The following is a 21,057-nucleotide window of genomic DNA, read 5'->3' as shown; positions in this document are numbered from 1 at the left end:
GTACAAAAATAACATTTACAGTTACCGGTTAAATTTAAATGTTTAAAAAGAACGGCTAAATACCAATTACTTACGGTTACAATCGTTAAAATTATTAAAATAGTTATTAAATGCACAAAAAGGAAAAAAAAGGGACTCGTAGCTTTAAACGGGAAAAAAAGCTTTTTATATGCCGGTACGGACTTACTTTTCCAAATGCTATAAAACTTTATAACCGGTTTCCTTAAGCGTTGCCGGGCATTGGGGCGGCTTAGCGGAATACCGTAAGTTACCGGCTACTTACGGGGTTGTACGCGCGGTACAAACGGTTTGGAACAAACCGTATCGGGAAAAGGCAATATATTAAAAGCACGGGCGAAACCGCCCGGCAAAAAGCGGGGAGCGTTAAATGCACGGGCAAAACCGCCCGGCAAAAAGGAAAAAAAAGGCATTGGCATAATTGGCCGGGCACGGACCTTTTTGGTAACGTGCCGGCAAAATGCCGGTATTACGGCCAAAGCATAATGGCGAAGCTAAAAAATAGGGTAAAGCTTAAATTGCACGAAAGCGCTTAAAACGCGAAGGACTTAAAAAACCGACCCCGGGTGCCCGAAAGGGTACGAAAAAAGGGGAGGTTAAAAAAGGAACAATTTTTGTTAGCAATAGCACCTTTGGTAAAAAATTTACGGAAGCTTAACAAAGGAAACACCGCATCCGGCCCGTAACCCGGTAACCACCCGCCTTTGCACCGATTAACCCTTAACACCAATAAGGCCGCGTCCTGCTTATTTGTGGTTGGTTGGTTGGTTTATTATTCGATTTGCCAAGCTGGCCTTTTTGCCGGGGGGGCTACAAATCGGGTCCATTTTAGTTAAAAGGGTTTTTTGCCGGTTTTTTTGCTTAAGCTTGTTTAAAACGCTTAAAAGGCTTTCCCACGCATTTAATTTGGTCCTTTTAGCACCCGGCCCTTTTTTTTCCCGCTACCGTCTTATTGGCTTGGCCTTTTGCGTTTTGGGCTATTTGGGGCGGTAAGGTTAAAATTGGGGCTAAGGGCTGCAAAGGGGCTAAAGCTTGTAGCTAATATTTAAAAAAAAAAGGGATGGTAATCGAATTTATCGGTTTGTGCGTGCGCTTGTTAAGGTAAGGTTAGGCCTTTCCAAAAGCCTTCCCGTTACTTTTTTTTGGTTTAACCTTTTGCATTTTGGGCTTTCGAAGTGGTGCGAAAGGGGCTGGGAAGGGTTGGGGTTGGAGGGGTCGGAATCGAATTAATTGTTGGAATTGTTAATTAATTGTGCGTGGGTAAAAATCAATTCGGGCGAAGCCCGTTAGCGGGGCGGCCCCTTTCTCTTTCCGGCCCAACAAGGCGGGCGGCTAAAAAACAAAAAGTTCTTTGTAATTTCGACGGGATTCGAACCCGTGGTCCTGGCGGGACCGGCCTGGTGCAGAGCTACTGCATTACAAGGCTTTATTGCGTAATTTATCGATAAAAAGCAAAGGATATCAATCCTTTATCGTAATTTCGTTTAACGGTCGGTAATTAATGCATATTTATTTCTTTCCGTTTTTTTTGGGCATAAATAAAATTCCGTATCCCATTAAAAATGTTAAAGCTTTAATTACCCCTTTTTTCAAATCTTCCTGTAATTGCTTTTTTAACCTTTTTTATTGCTTAAAATTAAGCTAATATAGCTTTTGGTATTTAAATTGCGCATTTAGTTTAAATTTAATTTCGTAATTAAACGGCCCGTATTTTGAAAGCACCGTTTTTAAGTTTTTTTGGAATAACCTTTAATACTTATAGTATTTCGGAAATACGTTAGCTAATTGTTGTAGCTTTTGTTTAAGCTTATCGTAAAACGTTATTATGGTTTTTTGTAATAAAATTTAAAAGTTGCTGCTTTATTTTGTTCCCGTTAAAATACCCTTTTTCGGCTTTATTTTTATATTGTTTGCGGCCCGTAGCTATTAAACTTTTTTAATTATTAATGGAAGCTTTTATTAAAAATTGTTTTTTTTTTAATTAATTTTTAAATTATGCTTTCGTAATTACGGAATTCCGAAAATTACATTTTTGTCCCGTATTTTTAACGCGTTTAGCGTTATTTAAAAGGTTTTGTTTTAATAACAAAAATTAAAATAATCGGTTTTAATATTAATCCATCCGTTATTGTATTTAATTAGCTTTTTTTTTATTATCGTAAAAAAGTATAATTTGTTTTTTTTGCGTATAGGAATACCGTATCGTAACATTGCTTGTAGCAATACGTAATTGCTTTGGGCTTTGCAATCGATTAAAGTTTTTAAGCGATAAAGGCCCCATTGCACCCGTATGTGGAAATGTTGCTTATTTGGGCTAATCGTTATTGCTAAAATTTTTATTGTAAATAATTATCCTTTTTATGGCTTTGGTACAAATGGATTTTTTAATTTTTTGTTTCGAAATGCTTTGTTTAAAGTTTGGATAAGCTTATTTTTTATTTTTTGCGTACCTTTACGTACTTTGGGTTGTTAGGGTTGTTAAAAGGTTCGTACAAACTTTCCACATTTTCGTTGTACCGTATTGGTATGTATGGAAGCTTATATTTTATTTGTTACGCTTTGGCTTTTTGCATGGTATAAACTTTGCATTCCAATTTTTTGCATTTTTGCCATTTTAAAATTTTAGCAACGCAAAGCATGGGCTATTAAAGGTTGGCTTAAAATACCGCTAACTTTCCGTACCTTTTAGCAACGAATTATTTAAGTAATTGCTATGCCAATTTTGGTTTGGTAATAAACTCGTTGGTTTATCGATAAGGAAAAAAGTTGCTTTAAAGCTTTTAAACCAGGTATATTGCACAATCCGTAACAAAGCATTTCCCCCAAAACAATTACAAATGCTTTTGGTAATTAAGCATAAAACTGTTATGGTTTTTTCCTTTAATATTGCTTTACAGCTTTTTAGCTTATTTTTAATTATACGTTTGCAACCGGGTATACTTTCGGTACGTAATTAAGTGGTTGCTATTAAGCTAGTTAATGGGGCGCCCAAAATCGTTTTTGGTTAGTATGGCTTCGTAAAAGGTGCCGTTTTTGTTTGGCAAGTTAACGTTTTAAAAGCGCCGTCGAATTTTAGCTTTGCTTTAAATTTTTTTGCTTTTTTAAAATTATTTAATTACGGTTTTTGGGCGTACCGGGTTTAAACCTTTTTTTTGCTTTTGCATAGCAAGCTTTTTTTAACGAAACGTTTTATAATTGGTTTAATCCAGCATTGTTGCGCACGCATATGCCAAACCGTTGGATTTAATTATAATAAATTGGTTGTAACCCGGCTCGCCTTTTTTTGGCTAACGTTTGGTTTGTACCCAAAAATTTTGTAAATTAACGCTTTAATTGCGTTCCGATTTATATTTTTGTTGGTACCGTTTTTGGTACGCCGCCCGTATGTATTTTTGCGAAACGCGGGCATTTTTAGCGTATCGGCGGAAATTATTTAAACTTTTTTCGTTGCTTTCTTTTTCGAACTTGTTGCTTTCGAACGTTATTTATTCGTAAAAACTTTTGCTAATTACCCAAGTTTTAATTAATTTAAGGATAGCAAAGTCCGGGTTTTAAAGGATTTTTACAATATTTTTTATAATTAATTTATTTTTTTTTCGTTGCTTTTTGGCTTAAAGTTAAGGACCGAATTGGCTTTAACCCAAAGTTTTAAGCTATACTTTTGTTAAATTGCTTCGTTTTTAAGGTTTTGCCTTTTAATAAAAGCATTTAATATTTTTTTTTGTTCGGCAACGCGCAAAAGCTGTTTTTAAAGTATTTCGTTTCGAAGTTTGGGGTTTTTCCGGAAGTTTTTATTAATTTAGGCCTAATTGCTTTCGGTATTGGAACCGGTTAAATCGTTGCTGCAAATTGCTACAAGGTTTTTTCGTTTGGTTATAGCCAATTGCTTGCGAAAAAACCACCTTATTGCATTTTTGTTGGAATGGTAAGCAACGCAATGGTCGTTGGTATATATAATTTAAAAAACGCCGGGCCAAAATAACCATTATCCTTTAAGCTTTTCGTTCCTTTTTTGGTTGCCGTTGCTATTTTGGGTTTATCGCCCCAAAATATTTTTTTTTGCTTTTTTTTTTAAAAGCAATTTTTTTTAATGTACCTAGGTTATTTACATTAAAAGCATTTGCTATTTTTAAAATTTTGGAATTTGCGCTTTTTTTGCTTTTAATGCGTAGCGCCGGCGCTAAAATTTATAAAGTTAAGGTAACAATTATAAGCTATGGATTTGTTGCGGTCGAACCGTCGTTGCGGTTGGTTGCTTTATATTACAAGCTTAATTTTTTGGCCTTTTTTTTCCAAACGGCGTTCGTACAGCTTATTGCTAATTTTAATTACGATAACAACGTATTCGGCAAAAAATTTAAATTGGTCGATTTTTAAAACCTCGTTTTTTACGTTGTTTTAAAGCTTATTATATAAATAGGCCATTTTAATTTAATTGGTTTAATTAAGTTTATTGGTAAAGCGTTAAAAGTTGAAAACGTACTTTAACGCTGCGCTTTTTTATCGAAATTAAAATATTTTTTTTTGGCAATTTACTATTCGTTAATTTGGCCAAACACGTTAATAACCTTTTTTTCGAACCGGATAAAGCTAGCAAAAGTAATTTTGGTTTTTTTTTGTTTTTGTCGTGGCTTTTAAAGAAATTTGCTTATACGGGCTCAAACCATTCCTTTACTTTACTTTTAAAGCAAATAGTTGCGTAAGCAACCTTTTATTTTTTAATTGTAAATTAAATTTGGTAAAAAGCGAAATACTTTTAACATTTGGTTAAAAAAGCTTTAAAAGTGCTTTTTTTACCGTTGTACCGGTTGGGGGTAAGGAATTTGTAAGTTTAAACCGCTATTTGCAAAACGCTAGCTTGTTGCTTAAATTGGGTAAAGTTTGCGGTTATAGCTATAAACGCGGCTTTAGCCTTTATTACCTTTATTATATCGTAAATTTTGCTTGCGTAGCTAAAATGCTCGTTGTTTTTTTTTGTAAAGGATTCGCCGCTTTTGGTTGCTATTGTTACTATTTGGTACCGGTCCGGGTACTAAACAGGATTAGTTAAAATGTTGCAATTAGGCCTTTGCTTTTAAAATAAAGCATTAAAAAAGTATCGAACAATAGCACGTAATTTAACAAATTAAAAAGATTTACAAGGTAATTTGGGTACGGTTTAAATGCTTGCTTTAAAGGTTACTTAAAAGCTAACTAAAGTTTAATTAATGCCAAAGCCTTAATTAAAAACTACCTAAAACAATAAAAAAGCCTTTCCTTTTTATACTTTAATGCTTATTCCTTTGGGGTCGTGGATTAGTTAGCTTACGAAACCAATTTTGTAAGCTTCTTTAAGCTTCTTTTGGATTAATGGCTTACCTTTCCTGCTTCCTTAATCCATTAATCTAAGTGGTTACGTAACCCCTTACCCCTTATAAGGGGTTCCGTGCCGTGCCACCCCTCCTTCCTGGGTAAGGGTGGTTGTTGGTCGTAACAATAATAAGGTTTAAAGGTTATTGCTTTGCTTTATTCCCGTTGGAATACCTTTTTTCGGCTTTATTTTTATATTGCTTGCGGCCCGTAGCTATTAAACTTTTTTAATTGCTAGTAAAAGCTTTTATTAAAGGTTGTTTTTTTTTAATTAAATTTAAATTATGCTTTTGTAATTACAGGATCCCGAAAACCCCATTTTCGTCCCGTATTTCCAATGCATCCAGCGTTATTTAAAAAGTTTTGCTTCGGTATTAAAAGTTAAAATAATCGGTTTTAATATCGATCCATTCGTTATTGTATTTAATAAATTTTTTTTTTATAATTCCAAAAAGGTATAGCTTATTTTTTTTGCGTATAAAAATACCGTATCGTAACATTGCTTATAATAATACGTAATTGCTTTAAGCATTGCAATTAATTAAAGTTTTTAAGCAATAAAAGCCCCATTGCACCCGTATGTAAAAATGTTATTCGTTTGGGCTAATCGTTGTTACTAAAGTTTTTATTGCAAATAGCTATCTTGTTGGAACCTACCTGTTAGGCGCATGCACAGGCTTTGGAGGATCGCCATGCACAAATCCGGGATTTGTGCACCGGCCATCCAAAGCTCCTTTGTACTTATATAAGGAGGTCGGATCCGTCCCTCTCTTTTAGGAAGATTCCTTCCTTTTTAGACCTAAATAATAACACTTTAACTTAATTACCTTTTAATGATTATCAACCCTTAGTTTTACGCCGTTTGGAGCTTTACGAGCATAGGACTCCACCCCAGAGTCCTTTTTACATATCCTTTTTATAGCTTTGGTATAAATAAATTCCTTAATTTTTTATTTCGAAATGCTTCGTTTAAAGCTTGGATAAGCTTATTTTTTATTTTTTGCGTACTTTTATATATTTTATATATTTATACTTTGTTTTGTTTATAAGAAAAACCTTAATGCTATTGCTAAATGTTGCGTAAAGGAAACCTTTGGGTTTGGCTTAAAGAAAAAAACCCTGCGCTTACGAACCGGTGCCGGGTTGGTGTTAAACCGCCGGCTCCGTTTACTATGGTTTGCTCGATTATTAATAAATGCTCCGGCAAGGAAGCGTTTTCGTGCCCTTGGCCAAAAAGGTGTAATGGTAAAGTAAAGGTAAAAGCTAATATATGGAAAAATTATAAGGAAAACGTATAAAAAATGTAGTTTTAAAAAAGCGCTATTGCTTCGGGGTAATTTTAGCAATTGCCGCTAGTAAGCAAAAGCTTGGCCAGCCGGATAATTGTTACATAAAGCTAACGCTTCGCGCTTTCCGGCCCCGTATCGTACTTTTGGGTACGGTTCGTATCCGGTATGGTATAGCTCGTTTTTTATTATTATTTTTTTTTATATAATTGGGTATTGGTAATTATTTTTATTAACGTTTTTATGCGTATTTTTATTAGCCCGGTACTTAATTGCTTCCGTTAAAGTAACGGTGCTTTTTGTATTTGCTATTTGGGTGCTTATGGCTTTGTTAAAAGTAAGTAATTGTATTTGGAAAGTAATCGTGCTTTTTTTTGCCGGCGTAATAGCTTCGGGCGGGTTTGGAAAGGTTGCTTTTTTGCCGGTGCTTTCCTTTTGCTTTGTTTGCTTTTTTTCCCTTTTTCCTTTCCTTTTTTTTCCCTTTTCCTTTTTTTTACCTTTTCTTTTTAACTTTTTTTTTTAATGCAATCCTTTTTCCTTTTTAACCGTTACCTTTTTATCGCATTGCTTTCGGTTAATTTTTATCGTTCCAATTTTTTCCAGCGCGCTTTTTATTTCCGGCGTTTAATTGCATTTTTTTTTTTCGTTTCCGGCCATTTTTAATTTTACTTTCCATTTTAATCGGTTGCAATGCTAATTAGCGGTTTTTTCCAAAAAAAAAGCACGGTTAAAGCTAATTTTACCAAACGCGGTAGCTACGGCGGTAACGCCGTTCGTAATAATGGTTAAGCGGTAGCTATTACTTTTCCTTTTTTTAATTCCGCCGCTTTTAACGCTTTTCCTGCCCGGTTTATTCCCCGTATTTTCCCGGTAAAAGTGCTTAATAACAATAACGGCTTTTTTAGCGCTAATAACAACAACGGCGGCAACGCGCGGGTCGATATTAATTACATAATTCGTTTTTTTTTATCCTTTCGCCGTTAAATTGTTCGCGTTTTTTTATTTTAATTTAATTTTTTCGTTTAGCAATATAAATTTATAACCCGCAAAGCGATAAACGCTTTAACGGAAATCCTTAAAAGCATTTTGTTTTACCATTAAATAACGTAAATGCTTTTTTCGTTCTTTTCCCGTTTGCGCTTTGGCTAATTATTTAATTTTATGCGTAACATTTGCGTAAATTGCATCGATTGCTTGCTTAATAATCCGGGTAAAAAATAAAGCGGGAAAAAGCGGTTTAGCAAAATTGCAATTTGTTATTTTAAAATTGGTTCGTTTTTTTTATAATTTCGGGTAATTTTTTTATTTATTAATTTATTAATTTTTTTAAATATAAATGCATTGTTTTATCGTTTTTATGCTAATTAAAACATTTGGTATAATACGGTAAATCGTTTTTTCCTTTTTCCTTTCCGTTATTTAACCGGGTCGCTAACGTATTTTTTTTTAACTTTACCCCGTTATTATTAAAAAAGTTCGTATTACGGCCGTGCTTTTTGCCAAATATTACTAATTGCTTTCCAAAATTAAAAACATGCGCAATTTCGGGTTAAATAATTGCCGCAAATATTTGGTAAATTGCTTTAATTTTATTGGTTTTTTGTATTTTATCGGTTCGTTAACGGTATAATGCGGTGCTAAACGGCTTATAACGCATTGGTTGCTAAAGTTTATACGTTCCGGCGTACCAATAAAAACGGGCTTAACAAATCCGGGGTACTTACCGGTACTGGTTTTGCCTTTAACCGTTTCCGGATACTTTTTTTTTTTAGCGCTAAAGTTTTTATAAATACCGGTATTGCTGGTTTAAAATTCGTGCAATTCCTTTCCGGCAATATAATATCGGTACTTTAAGCTTTTGCTTTTTACGTTTCGAAAGCTTTTAACGCTTTATCGCGTACTAACGATATTACGAAAATCGCTAACAATTTAAAAGTTAAAAAGTTTGCTTTTGCGCAAGCTTAGCAATTAATAAATACCGGTTTTTTTTGGTGGTAATATTGTTTTCGTTACTTTTGCATTTTTTAATTTATATAAGCAATTAAATATGGCGATTATAAAACAAAGTAATAATAAAAACAATTTGGCGTTTTTTAATTAAATGCTAAAAATGGCGCGGGAAAAAATCCGCACGCGCTAAAACATGTAAAGCAGTAATTCGTTCCCAAATTTGCTGCTAAATGTTATTAAATATAGTTAAGCATATAATTGTAGCGTTTTTATGCTGGATTGGTAATTAAAATAATTGTATCCGGTTATTAATTTAGCGTTAAGTTATTTGTTTGGGGCGGTTCGTTTTTTTAATATTTGCATTTTTAATTGGTTATTCCTTTTTACCATTTTAAAATCGTTAAATTTATTTATTTTAATTGCTAAACGTATTGCTAACAAAAAAAAGGGGGGCAAAAAAGGGCCGTTCTGGTCCGTATCAATTCCGGTAATAATGCTTATTTTTTATTGCTATCGTTCGAAATATGCTTTACGGTGGTTTATATTTTCCCAGCCCGAACTTATTTTCCATTTAGCATAAAAAAAGCATTTAGCAAATAAGTAAAATGCTATTTCCCGTTGCCCGGTTTTACACGGGCAACGGGGCGTATGCACGTTAAAAACGTTTTTATTCCAAAAAAACGCTTTTAATTCCAATTTCTCCGTTTTTAATTAAATGGCTATTGCGTTTTAAGCTTTGGTAAATTTTTGGTATGCTTTTAATATTAAACCGTCGAAGTTAAATTTGTTTGCGGGGGTTGCGGGCCGGAATGGGTTCGCTTTTGTTGCTATAACGCGGATTTTTTTGCATTTAACGTTCCATTTAATTTTAAGCTATTCCTTTCCTTTTTTTTTTTTGCTTTTAATTCGTTAATTTTTATACTTTGGCATTAGCTTTCGTTTTAATTGCTTTTTGGGTAATTACCGGGGCAAAACCGGGTTTAAATTTAAAAGGTTCCAACGGGTTCCATTTTTGCGCTTACCGGTTTTTGCTTGCCAAGCTAAGTAAATATGGTACCTTTATTTTTTTACAATAATTTAATTATCGGAAATATTGCTGCATTTTATTGGTACCGGTTCGGATTACGTTTTTATTTTAAATTTTTCCCATTTTTTTTTGCTTTTAATACCTTTTCGTTTAAATACAAATTAATTGGGGGAGTAAAGCATTTAATTTCGAAGTTAGCTAACAAAATGGTTTTGTAAGCCCCGGCAATGGTTTTTAAACACGCGCGCTATTTTTTTTAAAGCTATTTAGCGGCGTTTTTAAAGCGGCCCGTTGCTGGTATGGTTATATAAAAAGCTATCGCGCCGTATACTAAAGCCGTGCAATACATTACGTTGTAAAAAAGCCTTCTTTTCGCAAACATATTGCTTTACGTTAACGAAATAAATTAAATAAATGCTAATTATTACTTTTTTTGCTTGCCTTTTGCTTTTTTAATATATTTTTTAAAATTAAAGCAAGCGTTTAGCTAAACCCCGAAAAATTTAACCGTTTAGCTAAAAGTTACCGTTATATCGCTAAATCGAATTACGGGCAAATTTTTATCCTTTTTAAAATAAATTAATTCGGTTTTGGTATTGTTAAACTTTATGCTGTATTTGGTTGCCCATGCTTTGCATTTTGGCCAAGCTATTTCCAAAAAGCGGGCCGTATTTTTTGCGGTATTTTTTATTGCTAATGGGTTAATATTATTAGCAAAATCGGTAACGAAAATCCTTAAAATGCTTTTAAAATCCTTATATAATAATGCAATGTATATAATAAAAAATATAAAAAATAAAGGAAAATTTTAAAAAATTTCGGCTCGAATTAAAATCGGGTTCGAAATATTGCCGTTAAATTGCAAAATGGCCGTTTTATTTGCTAGCTACCTTTTTACCCATTTTACGATTGGTAAAAAAAACCCGTATTTTTTTAACGTATTTAACAATTAAAAGTGGTTAACGGTATCGAATGTTCCAAATAAGTTAAATTGTAACAATAACGCGGTAACGCCGTAATTCCATGCTGCAATTACCGCTTTTATTACTTTTTAAATTGCTAATTTCGTGCTTTTAACCCATCGATTGCCCATTTAGCCGTTGGGAAAAATGCTTTTTTTTTCCGCTTTGTTAGTAATTCGTTTCGTTATAATTAATTTAATAACTTTTAAAATTAATAATAATAAAGCAATAAGCTTCCATTTTTTAGCTTATTTCCTTTTTTCGGTAATTTTACTTAATTTAAATAATATTACCGTAAAGGCTTTTTTAAAGCGCTTCGGGAAATAGCTTGTAACGATTGTTGCGTTAGCAAATTTTGCAATAACGGTTGCGCTTAGCAATTCGGCGGCTTTAAATAGCCCGTTCGGGAAATAGTTTTAGCCCGTAGCTTTTTACGGTTTGGTGCGGCCCGTTGCCTTTATAATGTTTTGCGGGGTAACGAAAACGGGCATTTAAAAAGGGTTTGGGAAAAAATGGTTCGGAAATTTGGTTTTGCTAATATCGGAAATGTTAATTAACGGGTTTAAAAAAATTTGGATAATAAAATTTTGGCTTTTTTTTGGTAATTGCAAAGCGTATCCGGGTTTTTTTGGTTTTAATTAAATTTGGTAACCGATCCGGATTTTTTTTTAAAAGCTTTTTAAACGGGCTTATTTTTTAAATTTCCAAAATGCGCCGTTTTTTTTGGTATTTTATCCCGTTGCGGAAATAACGCTTTTTTAATAATTAAACATTGCTTAGCGTTTTTTTAACGAATGCTTTATCCGCGGCCTTATACGCTTTCCATATTGCTTGCGTTTTGTTTTTGGTAAAAGCGCGTTGCAAACGGTTCGTTTCCTTACGGAAATCGTTAAATTTTTATATCCAATAAAAAGCGCGTTTATTAAAAGGGCTTGGTTTCCGTTAAAGGGTTAACTGGTTAGCAAATTGGGTTAATTATTGCATTAATTTATCGGCTTTTTTATTTATAGCTTTAGCATTGTGCATATTCCCGGTTATTATTAATTTGCTAGCCATTTTGGCTTTAATTTCCGCCAATTTTTTTATTAGCTTAACATTTTTTCATTTTTAATTTTTAATTTATTAAAATTAAAATTGCTACGGTTTAAAAAAAACGCGAAATATTTAAAACAAATGGTTAAACTTTTTTATCGTATTATTTTATCCCAAATATTCCATTTCGAATTATTGCATTACCTAAACGTAATTAATTGTATTGTTTTTTTCCTTTCGTTTCCTTTTTGTAATTTCCCCGTAAAGCGTTGTTAATTTAAATCGTTTGCGGCGTGCTAATTTTAAAAAGGTTTTGCTTTTTGCGTTATATTTATTGTATAAATTCCAAATTAAATGGTAAAAGTTAAAATTGCTTATAAGGATTGTATGCTTTTGGGTTGGGTAAATAGCAATTATAATAAAAAGCGTTGCTTAATCGGGGCTTGCTTTAAAATTTAAAAAATATATTAAATATATTTTTAATGGGCTTTCCAACGTAATAATTATAATTAAAGCCCAATTGTAACCGTACCGGGCGGTTTACAATTTGGGGGCGAAATAATTGTGCACGTAAAATGCTGCGTTGGAATTAAATTTTTGGTAATAAATAAGCTTGTAATTGCAACCGTACGGTTTTAAAAGGTTTCCGTGCTAATTGCGCTCCGGCTTTTAAATGGCTAAAATGTTATATTATTTATTGCTGTAAAGGGGAAAATCGTTTTTCCTTTTGCTTTTTCCTATATTTTAATATAATATATTTAATTCCATACGTTGCTATTATTATTAATTAGCTGGTTAAAAATAAACGTAATTCCGGTTGCAAAAAAACTAAACGGTACCGGTATAAGGCCAAATTGGGTTAGCTGGGATGCAAGCGATTGGGGTAAAAGTAAATTAAAGGAAAAGGAAAGGGCTTTATAATTTGGTGCATTAGCAAAGTCGAAATTAATAACCGCGGTATTGTTAGGTACCGTTAGGTTGTTAACGGCCCGGCATTCGTTTATTCCCTTTATTTTCGCTATTTTATTAAAGCCGAAAAAGGCAAAGTTTGGGTTTGTAAAGTATTGGTTTATTTTAAAAGCAAATTTAAAAAAACTTAACGTTTTTTTATTGCGGGATTTTTGTGGTTTACCTATTTGTTTTTTGGCTAAAAAATTTTCCTTTGCTTTCGTTATTTTTAATAAAAAGCCGTCCCGTTTGCGTTTCGTTAGCAACTTTAAATTAAGCAAATTGTCCTTTTTTTGTAACGGTTAGGGGGGGCTGGGTAAAGGGCGGATGAATGCAAAAAACGGGAAGGTATAAACGGCAAAATAACTTATTTGGTTTGGTTAAAATGCGGGTTCGTTCCCCGTTTTTAAAGCAAATTATTTCGGCCGGTTTAAAAATATATTTTTAGCTTTTTTAATTTCTTTTTTCGTTGCGGGGCACGCTTGTTAAAAAACCGGGTAATTGCTTTTGCAATTGCAACATTTTGGTTCGCTTTTTTTTGCAACAAATTAACCCCCGTACAACGGGCATAAAATTTTTTTAGCTTTGCCGTTGCTATGCAACGGTTTAGCGCAATGCAAGCAACGAACCGCTTTTTTGCAAAATTTCGATTTATATTTTTACCCGTAGCATTTATAGCATTAAACGGCTTTCGCTTCCGTTGCAAACGGTTTAACGTTAAAAATTTCGCTTTTAAATATAAAGCCGTTATTGCATGCGGTTTAAATTGCGGCGGGGGATATAATTTTAACTAATACCGTAACGTATTTTTCCGGTTGCTAAGCGTTTTATACATAAATTAAATTAATTTTGGCCCCGATATTATGCGCTTTAAATTCGTACAGCAAAATATTATTATTATTAATTGCGTTTTATTAAATGCTTTTAATTACAACGTTATAAATTCGGGTTTGGTATATTGCTTTGCTATTAAATACTTTAATAACCTACGCGGTATTTTTCGTATGCTTAACGGCGGTTATATAAAATAAAATTACTACGTTACCGTTAAAAAGCTTGCGCGTTATTTTTACGTTGTTACTAAGCTTTTTAATTAATGTAATGGTAATTTTAACGAATATGCGGTTTGCAATTTTAAAAAAAACATTTTTGGTTAAAATAGTAATTTTGCGTTTAATACGCGCGAAAATATATTTCGGGGGGGGGGGGGGGCCGGTATTGGAAAATGCGTAAGGGCGGATTGTAAGCGGGTAATTGCCGGTTTAACCGCTTTGCGGCAAACCGGTTGCTAAAATCGAAGCGTAGCTAATGGTTTGTTTGTAAACGTTGCATATTTTAACGATAATTTTATTTTTTATAATGCAAAAATGGTTAGGCATGTGGTTGCAATGGTTGCAAAACCGCGTTTCGAACGCGTTTGTTACGGTTTTAATCCATTTTTTTACAATTTTAAACATTAATTCGGTGCTGCCGAAAGGCACGAAAAGCTTTAATATTTCGATTAGCTAATTTTTTAAATTTGCAATGCGGGTGCGCGTTGGAAAAGGGTTAAAGGCGTTGGTTATAATGGTATTGTTGCTGGCTTTAAAGCGGTTAGTAACCGCTCCGCCGCTTTCGGGGCTATTAGCGCTGCTAGCAACCGCGCTGGAAGCGCGTTCGCGCGCGGACATACGTCCGGTAGCGAGCCGGAAGCGAAAAGTTTAAATTTAATATTAAATTTGCTGTATTTAATGGCGTTCTTCCGTCGCGAGGTTGGGGAAGCAAAAGCGGTTTTTTATTTTTATATATTTTAAGTTATTAAAGTTGCTAAAAGGTTTATACAAACCTTTTATGTTTTTGTCGTACCGTATTGGTATGTATAAAAGCTTATATTTTATTTGCTATGCTTTAGCTTTTTGCATGGTATAAATTTAACATTCCAATTTTTTGCATTTTTGCTATTTTAAAATTTTAATAACGCAAAGCATAAGCTATTAAAGGTTAAATCGAAACATTGCCGATTTTCCGTACCTTTTGGTAATAAACCATTTAAATAGCTGCCATGCCAATTTAAGCTTAATAATTGGTTTATTAATTTATCGATAAAAAAAAATCGTTTTAAAGCTTTTAAATTAAATATATTGCACAATTTGTAACGAAGCATTTTTTTTAAAACAATTACAAATGCTTTTGGTAATTAAGCATAAAGCTATTGTGGTTTTTTTTTTAATGCTGTTTTGCAGCTTTTCGGCCCATTTTTAGCTATACGCTTGCAACCGGGTGTACTTTCGGTACGTAATTGGGTGGTTATTACCAAGCTAGCTAATAAAACGCCCAAAATTGTTTTTGGCTAATATAATTTCGTAAAAAGTGCCGTTTTCGTTTGGCAAATTAACGTTTTAAAAGCGCCGTCGGACTTTAACTTTGCTTTAAGCTTTTTCGCTTTTTTAAAATTGCTTAATTACGGTTTTCGGGCGTACCGGGTGCAAGCTTTTTTTTTGCTTTTGCATAGCCAATTGCTTTAGCGGAACGTTTTATAACCGATTATTGCTGCGCATGCGTACGCTAAACCGTTGGTTTTAACCATAACAAATTGGTTGCGGCCCGGTTTGTTTTTTTTTAGCTAACGCTTAGTTTGTACCCAAAAATCCTGCAAATTAACGCTTTAATTGCGTTTTAATTTGTATTTTTGTTGGTACCGTTTTTGGTACGCCGCTTGCGTGTATTTTTGCAAAACGCGGGTATTTTTAGCGTATTGGCGGAAATTGTTTAAACTTTTTTTGTTGCTTTTTTTTCGAATTTGTTGCTTTTAAACGTTATTCGTTCGTAAAAATTTTTATTTATTACCTAAATTTTAATTGGTTTGGGGATAGCAAAATCCGGGTTTTAAAAAAATTTTACAATGTTTTTTATAATTAATTTATTTCCTTTTTTAATATTTTTTGGCTCGAAATCGGGGATTAAATTGGGTTTGGCCCAAAATTTTAAGCTATATTTTTATTGGGCTATTTCGTTTTTAAAATTTCGTTTTTTAACAAAAGCATTCGAAATTCCTTTTTGCTTAGCAACGCGCAAAAGCTATTTTTAAAGTATTTTGTTTTATAGCTTAAAGTTTTTCCGAAAGTTTTTATCGATTTAAATTTGGTTGCTTTTGTTATTGGAATTGGTTAAATTATTGCTGCAAATTGTTACAAGGTTTTTTTGTTTGGTTATAACCAATCGTTTGCAAAAAAACCATTTTATTGCATTTTTATTAAAATGGTAAATAACGCAATGGTTATTAATGCATGTAATTTAAAAAAACGCAAAGCCGGGATAGCCATTATCCTCCGATTTTATCGTTATTTTCCTGGTTATTGCCGTTATTTTCGTTTTTTTATTTTGTTGTATTTATACGCTGTTATGTTTATGGAAGAAACCTTAATGCTGCGGCTAAGTACATGCAAATGGGGGAAAACCTTTGGGTTGGGCCTAAAAAGGAAAAACCTTATGCCTGCGTTTCCGCCTTTTTAACGGTGCGCTTCCGTAGCGGTATTAAACCGCTTTGGCTAACGCTTACTTTTTTTTACGCTCGATTGCTCGTAAAGGCTTTACCCGGGAATTAACCGTCCTTTTGCGTGCAGCCCCTTTTGCAAAAGGCCAACAAAACCGCGTTTTGCTTGTTTATAATTGGTTGGTTAATTTGTTGTTCGATTTGCCAAACTGGCCTTTTTGCCGAGGGGGCTACGAATTGGGTCCATTTCGGTTAAAAGGGTCCTTTGCCGGTTTTTTTGCTTAAGTTTGTCCAAAGCGCTTAAAAGGCCTTCCCACGCACTTAACCTGGTTTTTTTAACACCCGGCCTTTTTCCTTCCCGCTACCGTTTTATTGGCCTGGCTTTTTGCGTTTTGGGTTATTTAGGGCGGTAAGGTTGGGATTGGGGCTAAAGGCTGCAGGGGGGCTAAGGCTTATGGTTAATATTTAAAAGAGAAAGGGATGGTAATCGAATTTATTGGTTTGTGCGTGCGCTTGTTGGGGTAGGGTTAGGCCTTTCCAAAGGCCTTTTCGTTACCTTTTTTTTGGCTTAACCTTTTGCATTTTAGGCCTTCGAAATAATGCAAAAGGGGCTGGGAGGGGTTGGGGTTGGAGGGGTCGGAATCGAATTAATTGTCGGAACTATTAATTAATTGTGCGTAGGTAAAAATTAATTCGGGCGAAGCCCGTTAGCGGGGCGGCCCCTTTCTTTTTCCGGCCTAGCAAGGCGGGCGGCTAAAAAACAAAAAGTTCTTTGTAGTTTCGACGGGATTCGAACCCGTGGTCCTGGCGGAACCGGCCTGGTGCAAAGCCACTGCACCACGAGGCCCGTTTTTTTATTTTAAAATACTTTTTTTTATTCCTTTTTTTAAAAGCAATCCTTTTTAATGTGCCCAAATTATTTATATTGGAACCATTTACTATTTTTAAAATTTTGGAATTTGCGTTTCCTTTGCTTTTAATGCGTAACGCCAGCGTTAAAATTTATAAAGCCAAAGTAACAACCATAAGCTATAAATTTGTTACGGTTAAACGGCCGTTGCGGTTAATTACTTTATATTACAGGTTTGGTTTTTTAGCCTTTTTTTTAAACGGCGCTTATACAATTTATCGCTAATTTTAATTACGATAATAACGTATTTAGCGAAGGATTTGGGTTGGTTAACTTTTAAAACCTCGTTTTTTACGTTATTTCGGAACTTATTATATAAATAAACCATTTTGGTTTGGTTAATTTAATCGAGCTTATTAACAAAGCGTTAAAAATCGGAAACGTATTTTAACGCTGCGCTTTTTTATCGAAATTAAAAAAAAAATTTTTAGCAATTCGTTGCTTATTAATTTGGCCAAATACGTTAATAATTTCCTTTTCGAACCGGGCGAAATTAGCAAAAATAACTTTGGTTTTTTTTTTGCTTTTGTTGTAGCTTTTAAAAAAATTTGCTTATACGGGCTCGAACCACTTTTTAACCTTGCTTTTAAAGCAAATGGCTGCGTAAGCAACCTTTTATTGCTTTGTATTAAATTGGTTATAATAAAAGGCAAAAAAGCTTCGGCATTTCGTTAAAAAAGCTTTAAAAGCCCCGTCCTTTTTATCGTAGCGATTAAGCGTAAAAAATTTGTACGCTTTGGTAGCTATACAAAAGGTATTAATTTGGGCTTATAGCTGGGTTACAGTTTAGGATATTGCAAGCAACGCTTAAATTGCTTAATTTCTTTCGTTTAAGTTATACATAACCCTTTCGTAAATAAAAGTGTTAAGCATTTTTTCTTCGTTGTTGTTAGGAACGGGAATTTGGGCTATTTGGGCCGCTATTGCTATTATTCGGTACCGGTTCGGGTGCTAAATAAAATTAATTAAAATGTTACAGTTAGGCCTTTGTTTTTAAAGTAAAGCATTAAAAGAATATCGAATAATAGCACGTAATTTAACAAATTAAAAGGATTTACAAAGTAATTTGGGTGCGGTTTAAATGCTTGCTCCAAAAGTTGTTTAAAAGCTAATTAAAATTTAATTAATGTTAAAGCCTTAATTAAAAATTACTTAAAACAATAAAAAACCTTTTCCTTTTTATACCTTAATGTTTATTTTATTGGGGTCGTAAATTAATTGGCTTACCAAGCCAACTTTATAAGCCTTCTTAAACTTCCTTTGGATTGGTGGCTTACCTTTCCTGCTTCCTTAATCCACTAATCCTAAGTGGTTACGTAACTCCTTACCCTTTATGGGGGTTTCCGTGCCGTGCCACCCCTTCTTCCTGGGTAAAGGTGTTTGTTGGTCGTAACACCAAACCGGAAAATTAAAGCACATAAAAAACGCACGCGTTTAAAAAGCTACAATTACAACGATAACGGAATGGTAATAACGCTTGCAAATACCGGAAATGGCCCGGATTAAGCCGGAAAACACGTATAACGCTAACGAAAAAAGCTTGCAAAAAGGTAAAACCGGTAACGGGCTTGTTTTAAGCTTTGCTGGCACCCGGCTTTTACAACGTAAAAAATTTGGGTTTTGCACGTGGACTTCGTTTATCGAATGCATTTTGGCTACGGGGGTATCGCTGCTTTTTTTTATTATTTTTAAGGGAAAAAGCGTGCAAAAGCAATGGTTTTTTTGCAAATTTAAGCCTTTTCCGAAGCTGGAAATTTATTGTTACAAATAACGATTGGATTACGGATTTTACGGGCTTGGAATGGCTGCAAAAAGTGTTTTTTTACGCACCCAACCCTTTACCCTTAAAGCCCGTTTTCTAATTTTAAATGGGTACGAATCGCACGTTACCAAAAAGTTTATATTTTTTTGCTTACGAAATAACGTTTTATTTATATTTGCCCGCTTATACTTAGTTTACCGCTAAAAAATCGGCTTTTAAGCTTTATTTACCTGCTTAACAATGGTAAAAAAACGTTAATTTTTAACGGCTTATGCTTACGCATAATTAAAAGCCCTTATTGCCTTTAATATAAAAGCGGGGTGGCGGGCGTTCGGCCTTTGGCTTTGCAATATAACCAAACCCTTTATAAACCGCTTTGTCCTTAACAATTTTAGCTTAAACAGCTAACAATCCAAAATTTAACAAATTGCAAAGGATAATAAAGCCAAACGACGTTTAACAATCCTTTCCCAAACATTCCAAATATTTTGGAAAACCTTTAAACGATTAAAAAAGTTGGCCACCCAAATTAGCTTTATATAAACCCGGATATTTGCAAACCTTACAACCCGGCTTTTTTTAAAAAGCTTTAAAAAAGTTACAGCACCCGCAAATACAATTTGGTTACCGCTTATTAAAAATTAAACAATTAAAAGCCCAATTAAAAGCATAACGGCTTTGCAAAAAGAAAAGGATAGCCACAAATCCTAACGAAACCTTTGTGGATATCCGGCGCGTTGCAAAAACGAAAGGTGCAATTAAAAAAAAATGGATGCAGCGTTTAAAAGCCTGGAAAATTCTGATCAGGAATTAGCTTTATTTTGCATCGAGGTTGCTTGAATAAAAGTAAAAATTTGCAATTGAATGTAATAGGTTTGGTGTTAATCGGATCCTTACAGAGTGCGTCGACAGGGGGGGTGCGTCGACAGGGTGTGCATTGACTTATCAGATAAGACTACGGTGAGATATGCCGCTGACTGCGTGATTCTTTCAAAAGCTGGGTCTGCTGTGTTCCAGACATACAGCTCGAGGCGAGAGTCCCAGGTGACTGGGAGCTGATATCCTTTGGGATAAACCTCGTGTTCCACGAAAAAGAGTGGTAATTAATCTCCGATTACTTACGTGTCGAGCTAGTGAATTGCATGTAGCTGTGGGGAGGCCCATATGTGGCTTTTGAGGGTCGACTTGTACAAGTAAAGAGCCTGATTTGCCACCTCTCTCTTCGCTCAAGGAAGATTCGAGCGCACTGCTTGAGAAGAAGCTTGTTGGGTGAGCAATGAGCTCGAATGGGCTGTCGCCAACCTGAACTCCGACCACGACGTCCACAAGGAAAACGGCTAGGTCAGTGAGCGGCAAAGCGTCGAAGACTGCGGGCTGACCAATGACCCGGCTACGGTCGTAGCCACCAAGAGTGAGACTTCCGGCTCCGCTGTCCAGACCCCCGGCAATACCTAAGTGGAATCCAAAGGATTTCGACCCAATTGCTTGACTTGCTTTCAGCTCATGCAGAAGCTCAAAACCATGATCGACTTTGATTGGATCTGATTCTGGGTACAAGCCGTACCCAAAGCCGATGGCATTTATCTCGTGAGGAGTTTCCGGCGTTCCTTGATATTTCCCGTAATAAACGATCTTGTCCACAACTCGCATCGATATGTTGACCGGAGCCGTCTCGACGTGCCACCCCTGGCGGGAAGCGCATGGGAGATTTTAAATTTGAGCTGATCATAGTAAAACTGAACCACCCCACGGCTGTCGTCAACCGGAGACAATTCATCGGTGTAGGGCCCGGTGTCATTCAGCGTTGCGGTGTCCGAGTCGGTAGGTGTGTATGAGCCACTGCTGGTTGCTGAGTAGAAGCGGCTGCCTGTCCGATGGTAACGTCCGGTCAATATCCCAGTAAGAGGGTAAAAGGCGACAGTCCACGGTTCAGACCGCAGGTTATCTGTCATGCGTGTGCCAACCAGAACTCCCGGGGCTTGCCATGGCCCAAAAGGCCCGTATCTATTTAACGATGTCAAAATGGCGAGAATACCGCTTTGAGCCATAGAGTGCCACATCAGGTGGGCGAATAGAAGCAGCCTCATCATGGCTCATGGGATGCAAGTTTGCACCATTTGCTGGGTGGGAATTTGGGTGACCCAAATGAGCCTGGGGGGGTACACAAAGTGTGTAATTATGGAAGGAGTAAGAAAAAAATCGACACAAGCATGGGGCACGGTAAAAATAAATCTAGTCACCGGTAAATCAGAAACACACAGCGAGCGAGGCCGCGGTTAAGTCAGTGCACCCCCTGTTGGGACACCCCCCCTGTTGGGACACTCTGTAGCCCCACAGCATG

General features: G+C 35.1%; 2 protein-coding genes and 1 pseudogene across 3 annotated transcripts; all 3 read right to left on the bottom strand.

The window, feature by feature from the left end:
• Positions 1-16,819: 16,819 nt before the first annotated feature.
• On the bottom strand, positions 16,820-16,891 carry GGTG_20137 (annotated as a pseudogene). The gene has a single exon. The product of its transcript is annotated as a tRNA-OTHER (tRNA).
• Positions 16,892-18,008: 1,117 nt separating this feature from the next.
• GGTG_07136 (hypothetical protein) lies at positions 18,009-18,604 on the bottom strand (the record flags this gene model as incomplete). Its single annotated transcript, XM_009224960.1, has 3 exons — positions 18,009-18,062; positions 18,232-18,252; positions 18,407-18,604. The coding sequence occupies 3 exons, from the start codon at positions 18,602-18,604 to the stop codon at positions 18,009-18,011; spliced, it is 273 nt and encodes a 90-aa protein (XP_009223224.1).
• Positions 18,605-19,532: 928 nt separating this feature from the next.
• GGTG_07135 (hypothetical protein) lies at positions 19,533-20,803 on the bottom strand (the record flags this gene model as incomplete). The annotated part of the gene is made up of 4 exons (XM_009224959.1): positions 19,533-19,551; positions 19,740-19,771; positions 19,839-20,402; positions 20,459-20,803. 4 exons carry the CDS (start codon positions 20,801-20,803, stop codon positions 19,533-19,535), a joined length of 960 nt encoding a protein of 319 aa, XP_009223223.1.
• Positions 20,804-21,057: the final 254 nt, after the last annotated feature.

The sequence above is a fragment of the Gaeumannomyces tritici genome, assembly GCF_000145635.1.
Source record: "Gaeumannomyces tritici R3-111a-1 unplaced genomic scaffold supercont2.3, whole genome shotgun sequence".
NCBI lineage: Eukaryota > Fungi > Ascomycota > Sordariomycetes > Magnaporthales > Magnaporthaceae > Gaeumannomyces > Gaeumannomyces tritici.
This window is presented reverse-complemented; position numbering and strand designations above follow the sequence as displayed.